Source organism: Rhinoderma darwinii, chromosome 1 (genome assembly GCF_050947455.1).
Source record: "Rhinoderma darwinii isolate aRhiDar2 chromosome 1, aRhiDar2.hap1, whole genome shotgun sequence".
NCBI lineage: Eukaryota > Metazoa > Chordata > Amphibia > Anura > Rhinodermatidae > Rhinoderma > Rhinoderma darwinii.
The window spans coordinates 1,663,873-1,671,040 of NC_134687.1; the positions used below are offsets into that span (position 1 = coordinate 1,663,873).

At 47.4% G+C, this 7,168-nt stretch overlaps 1 protein-coding gene across 5 annotated transcripts in view; it reads left to right on the forward strand.

Moving 5' to 3' along the window:
• RTKN (rhotekin) overlaps positions 1–6,693 on the forward strand; it is a 105,942-nt gene extending 99,249 nt beyond the window's left edge. For 4 of the 5 annotated variants that reach the window (XM_075855309.1, XM_075855287.1, XM_075855302.1 and 1 more), the window contains one exon: positions 5,820–6,693. In XM_075855309.1, coding sequence (XP_075711424.1) covers positions 5,820–6,244 — 425 coding nt within the window. In that variant the 3' untranslated portion in view covers positions 6,245–6,693. Of the gene's footprint in view, positions 1–5,260; positions 5,364–5,819 lie in introns of all 5 variants that reach the window. The other variant, XM_075855316.1, reaches the window with a different exon arrangement.
• Positions 6,694–7,168: the final 475 nt, after the last annotated feature.

The window sequence follows — 7,168 nt, forward strand, 5'->3', positions numbered from 1 at the left end:
ATGAGGAGGGAGATGAGGAGCAGTATGATGAGAAGGGAGATGAGGAGCGGTATGATGAGGAGAGAGATGAGGAGCAGTATGATGAGAAGAGAGATGAGGAGCAGTATGATGAGAAGAGAGATGAGGAGCAGTATGATGAGAAGGGAGATGAGGAGCAGTATGATGAGAAGAGAGATGAGGAGCAGTCTGATGAGAAGAGAGATGAGGAGCAGTATGATTAGAAGAGAGATGAGGAGCAGTATGATGAGAAGAGAGATGAGGAGCAGTATGATGAGAAGGGAGATGAGGAGCAGTATGATGAGAAGAGAGATGAGGAGCAGTATGATGAGGAGGGAGATGAGGAGCAGTATGATGAGAAGAGAGATGAGGAGCAGTATGATGAGAAGAGAGATGAGGAGCAGTATGATGAGAAGGGAGATGAGGAGCAGTATGATGAGAAGAGAGATGAGGAGCAGTATGATGAGAAGAGAGATGAGGAGCAGTATGATGAGAAGAGAGATGAGGAGCAGTATGATGAGAAGAGAGATGAGGAGCAGTATCATGAGAAGTAAGAGAGATGAGAAGAGAGATGAGGAGCAGTATGATGAGAAGAGAGATGAGGAGCAGTATGATGAGAAGAGAGATGAGGAGCAGTATGATGAGAAGAGAGATGAGGAGCAGTATGATGAGAAGTAAGAGAGATGAGAAGAGAGATGAGGAGCAGTATGATGAGAAGAGAGATGAGAAGAGAGATGAGGAGCAGTATGATGAGAAGAGAGATGAGGAGCAGTATGATGAGGAGCAGTATGATGAGGAGCAGTATGATGAGAAGGGAGATGAGGAGCAGTATGATGAGAAGAGAGATGAGGAGCAGTATGATGAGAAGGGAGATGAGGAGCAGTATGATGAGAAGAGAGATGAGGAGCAGTATGATGAGAAGAGAGATGAGGAGCAGTATGATGAGAAGGGAGATGAGGAGCAGTATGATGAGAAGAGAGATGAGGAGCAGTATGATGAGAAGAGAGATGAGGAGCAGTATGATGAGAAGGGAGATGAGGAGCAGTATGATGAGGAGAGAGATGAGGAGCAGTATGATGAGAAGAGAGATGAGGAGCAGTATGAAGAGAAGAGAGATGATGAGCAGTATGATGAGAAGAGAGATGAGGAGCAGTATGATGAGAAGAAAGATGAGGAGCAGTATGATGAGAAGGGAGATGAGGAGCAGTATGATGAGAAGAGAGATGAGGAGCAGTATGATGAGAAGAGAGATGAGGAGCAGTATGATGAGAAGAGAGATGAGGAGCAGTATGATGAGAAGAGAGATGAGGAGCAGTATGATGAGAAGGGAGATGAGGAGCAGTATGATGAGAAGAGAGATGAGGAGCAGTATTATGAGAAGGGAGATGAGGAGCAGTATGATGAGAAGAGAGATGAGGAGCAGTATGATGAGAAGGGAGATGAGGAGCAGTATGATGAGAAGGGAGATGAGGAGCAGTACGATGAGAAGAGAGATGAGGAGCAGTACGATGAGAAGGGAGATGAGGAGCAGTACGATGAGAAGAGAGATGAGGAGCAGTATGATGAGAAGGGAGATGAGGAGCAGTATGATGAGAAGGGAGATGAGGAGCAGTATGATGAGAAGGGAGATGAGGAGCAGTATGATGAGAAGGGAGATGAGGAGCAGTATGATGAGAAGAGAGATGAGGAGCAGTATGAGAAGGGAGATGAGGAGCAGTATGATGAGAAGGGAGATGAGGAGCAGTATGATGAGAAGAGAGATGAGGAGCAGTATGATGAGAAGGGAGATGAGGAGCAGTATGATGAGAAGAGAGATGAGGAGCAGTAAGATGAGAAGAGAGATGAGGAGCAGTATGATGAGGAGGGAGATGAGGAGCAGTATGATGAGAAGGGAGATGAGGAGCAGTATGATGAGAAGAGAGATGAGGAGCAGTATGATGAGAAGAGAGATGAGGAGCAGTATGATGAGAGGAGAGATGAGGAGCAGTATGATGAGAAGAGAGATGAGGAGCAGTATGATGAGAAGAGAGATGAGGAGCAGTATGATGAGAAGAGAGATGAGGAGCAGTATGATAAGAAGGGAGATGAGGAGCAGTATGATGAGAAGAGAGATGAGGAGCAGTATGATTAGAAGAGAGATGAGGAGCAGTATGATGAGAAGAGAGATGAGGAGCAGTATGATGAGAAGGGAGATGAGGAGCAGTATGATGAGGAGAGAGATGAGGAGCAGTATGATGAGAAGAGAGATGAGGAGCAGTATGATGAGAAGAGAGATGAGGAGCAGTATGATGAGAGGAGAGATGAGGAGCAGTATGATGAGAAGGGAGATGAGGAGCAGTATGATGAGAAGAGAGATGAGGAGCAGTATGATGAGGAGCAGTATGATGAGAAGGGAGATGAGGAGCAGTATGATGAGAAGAGAGATGAGGAGCAGTATGATGAGAAGAGAGATGAGGAGCAGTATGATGAGAAGGGAGATGAGGAGCAGTATGATGAGAAGAGAGATGAGGAGCAGTATGATGAGGAGGGAGATGAGGAGCAGTATGATGAGAAGAGAGATGAGGAGCAGTATGATGAGAAGGGAGATTAGGAGCAGTATGATGAGAAGAGAGATGAGGAGCAGTCTGATGAGAAGAGAGATGAGGAGCAGTATGATGAGAAGAGAGATGAGGAGCAGTATGATGAGAAGGGAGATGAGGAGCAGTATGATGAGAAGAGAGATGAGGAGCAGTATGATGAGAAGAGAGATGAGGAGCAGTATGATGAGAGTAGAGATGAGGAGCAGTATGATGAGAAGGGAGATTAGGAGCAGTATGATGAGAAGAGAGATGAGGAGCAGTCTGATGAGAAGAGAGATGAGGAGCAGTATGATGAGAAGAGAGATGAGGAGCAGTATGATGAGAAGGGAGATGAGGAGCAGTATGATGAGGAGGGAGATGAGGAGCAGTATGATGAGAGTAGAGATGAGGAGCAGTATGATGAGAGGAGAGATGAGGAGCAGTATGATGAGGAGGGAGATGAGGAGCAGTATGATGAGAAGAGAGATGAGGAGCAGTATGATGAGAAGGGAGATGAGGAGCAGTATGATGAGAAGAGAGATGAGGAGCAGTATGATGAGAAGGGAGATGAGGAGCAGTATGATGAGGAGGGAGATGAGGAGCAGTATGATGAGAAGAGAGATGAGGAGCAGTATGATGAGAAGGGAGATGAGGAGCAGTATGATGAGAAGGGAGATGAGGAGCAGTATGATGAGAAGGGAGATGAGGAGCAGTATGATGAGAAGGGAGATGAGGAGCAGTATGATGAGAAGAGAGATGAGGAGCAGTATGATGAGAAGAGAGATGAGGAGCAGTATGATGAGGAGGGAGATGAGGAGCAGTATGATGAGAAGAGAGATGAGGAGCAGTATGATGAGGAGGGAGATGAGGAGCAGTATGATGAGAAGAGAGATGAGGAGCAGTATGATGAGGAGGGAGATGAGGAGCAGTATGATGAGGAGGGAGATGAGGAGCAGTATGATGAGAAGGGAGATGAGGAGCAGTATGATGAGAAGAGAGATGAGGAGCAGTATGATGAGAAGAGAGATGAGGAGCAGTATGATGAGAAGAGAGATGAGGAGCAGTATGATGAGAAGAGAGATGAGGAGCAGTATGATGAGAAGAGAGATGAGGAGCAGTATGATGAGGAGGGAGATGAGGAGCAGTATGATGAGAAGGGAGATGAGGAGCAGTATGATGAGAAGGGAGATGAGGAGCAGTATGATGAGGAGGGAGATGAGGAGCAGTATGATGAGAAGGGAGATGAGGAGCAGTATGATGAGAAGAGAGATGAGGAGCAGTATGATGAGAAGGGAGATGAGGAGCAGTATGATGAGAAGAGAGATGAGGAGCAGTATGATGAGAAGAGAGATGAGGAGCAGTATGATGAGAAGAGAGATGAGGAGCAGTATGATGAGAAGAGAGATGAGGAGCAGTATGATGAGGAGGGAGATGAGGAGCAGTATGATGAGAAGGGAGATGAGGAGCAGTATGATGAGAAGAGAGATGAGGAGCAGTATGATGAGAAGGGAGATGAGGAGCAGTATGATGAGGAGGGAGATGAGGAGCAGTATGATGAGAAGAGAGATGAGGAGCAGTATGATGAGGAGGGAGATGAGGAGCAGTATGATGAGAAGAGAGATGAGGAGCAGTATGATGAGAAGAGAGATGAGGAGCAGTATGATGAGAAGAGAGATGAGGAGCAGTATGATGAGAAGGGAGATGAGGAGCAGTATGATGAGAAGAGAGATGAGGAGCAGTATGATGAGAAGAGAGATGAGGAGCAGTATGATGAGGAGCAGTATGATGAGGAGCAGTATGATGAGAAGGGAGATGAGGAGCAGTATGATGAGAAGGGAGATGAGGAGCAGTATGATGAGAAGAGAGATGAGGAGCAGTATGATGAGAAGAGAGATGAGGAGCAGTATGATGAGAAGAGAGATGAGGAGCAGTATGATGAGAAGGGAGATGAGGAGCAGTATGATGAGAAGAGAGATGAGGAGCAGTATGATGAGAAGAGAGATGAGGAGCAGTATGATGAGAAGAGAGATGAGGAGCAGTATGATGAGAAGAGAGATGAGGAGCAGTATGATGAGAAGGGAGATGAGGAGCAGTATGATGAGAAGAGAGATGAGGAGCAGTATGATGAGAAGAGAGATGAGGAGCAGTATGATGAGAAGGGAGATGAGGAGCAGTATGATGAGAAGAGAGATGAGGAGCAGTATGATGAGAAGAGAGATGAGGAGCAGTATGATGAGAAGGGAGATGAGGAGCAGTATGATGAGAAGAGAGATGAGGAGCAGTATGATGAGGAGAGATGAGGAGCAGTATGATGAGAAGGGAGATGAGGAGCAGTATGATGAGGAGGGAGATGAGGAGCAGTATGATGAGAAGAGAGATGAGGAGCAGTATGATGAGAAGGGAGATGAGGAGCAGTATGATGAGAAGAGAGATGAGGAGCAGTATGATGAGAAGGGAGATGATTGATTGATGATGGAGAATGTTTTCTCCTTCTCTTATATAATATCCCACTTCTATGACCTCTGTAATGGATGATGATCATGTGTCCTCTGTCATCGCTACTAACCTTACAGTTGTCTGTCTCTTACATTCAGAATAACACTCTCTTTTTCTCTCTCCTGTGTCTGCATGCATTGCATGGCTCCCTCCCTCCTCTGTCCCTGCTCTTCTCCTTTTGCATGGTACATGCCCTTCCTTCTGCTCAGCGGTCTCAGCTCCCCCCACACCCAGTGATGAGGGGTTGTTGCTGCAGGATAATGCAGTGTCTGCGGAAATCCGATCACTGCTGTGCACCTATTACACTGAAAGGTTTGTAAGACGTGAGCCATTCCTCCGCACATGTGACTCCCCGGCACCTCTCAGACCGTCAAAGGGCTGTATGTGCCGCTAGAACTCTGGGTGTAGTGGTTCATCTGGGATGAGAATGCCTCCCCCAACAAACATGTCATTGGGGGGCTTAATGTTATGCTCTTAGTCAAAAGTGAAGGCAGAACAGCACCCATCCTCTGCACCCCAAGAGGGGTCTTCTTACTACTGAGGTCTTGGTCTTCACTGGTGTAGATTTCTCACTGATTATGGACTTTCAATATCTCCTGAGACTTGTAAATTTTCATGATGTGTTGTAGGCTGCGTATATACTGATGTCTACAGTGGTTGTGCCCATCAGTGGAGTGTTATAGGTTGTCCTATATTAGGGTTCCTTATTATGGCTGCCATTCTTTATGCAGGGACATATTTCCTAACATTGTCTATCTGCTCCTACAGCTATTGAAGGCCTGGGCCCCATTCCTGACCTTCTTTCCCAGAGGATGAAGGAATTTGAGCTCCAGAGGGGTCTTGATCCACCACCGTGGACAACTTTCTTCCACACCCCTTCCACCGGGCGTCCTTCTTGTTCTTACTCCTCTGAAAGTGACAGTCCTCCAGCCCAAACCTCCAAACACAGACCTAGAACACTTTCCCTGGATGCTAAACTAACCTCCCTGAAGAGCCGCGGTCTGAAAATGGCAGGGAATCTGTCTGGTAACGGATCTGGTACCAGTAGAGATGACAATCCTCGTCCGGAAGTAGGAGATAGCAGCAGCGGCAGCAGCACACCTGACTCAGAAAGGGGTTGTCACACCCGCAAGAACATTAAGAGCCTGAAAACCAAACTGGACCCTCGTAACTGGCTCCAAAGCCAAGTGTGAGCTGTTTACTAACATGTCCAACAGCAATAAGGAGAAGAGAGGCCAATGGTGGCCATGCCTTATGTCAACATGGCTGCTGGAGTGAGCTGCGGACTCTTAGGCTGGGTGTGTGTTGGAGCTTCCCCTCCCCCCGAGTTGAGGCCGGCATTTTACCGTAAAGCTTCTGATATGTAATAAGCATGCATGAGATTAACACCGGGTTTGCTCTCACCACATCCCAGTGACACCGGAAGAGGACAATTCCTCTGTCCCACCTCAGGGTATTGACCATCCCCAGTCACAATGACTTTAACTTATAGGAGACACAGAGGGACAGCTAAATAATGAGCGTCGCAGAGAACAGGACGGAGCCAGGTGCCCTCCCACTGCCTGTGCCATACTATGAAACACGGCAACCATCACCACCACAGCAGGTGCCAGGGTGGCACAATAAAGAGATGTGATACAAATGAACCTGGTTTCCCATACATTGTCCCACTGCAGAGTAACCCGACCCGACTGAAAGCTCTAAAGCATGGCAATGATTTATATACAGTATATCTACTAATTCTTTACTGCACTGTAGGATGGCACAGACAGGAGGGACGAGTGAGGTATGAAGTCAGCTCCTCCCACTGCAGGCTGACAGGAGGGACGAGTGAGGTATGAAGTAAGCTCCTCCCCCTACATGCTGACAGGAGGGAGGTGTGAGGCATGAAGTCAGCTCCTCCCATTATAGGCTGACAGGAGGGAGGTGTGAGGCACGCAGTTGGCTACTTCCATTATAGGCTGACAGGAAGGAGGTGTGAGGCCTGCAGTTGGCTCCTTCCATTATAGGCTGACAGGAGGGAGGTGTGAGGCCTGCAGTTGGCTCCTTCCATTATAGGCTGACAGGAGGGAGGTGTGAGGCATGCAGTTGGCTCCTTCAATTATAGGCTGACAGGA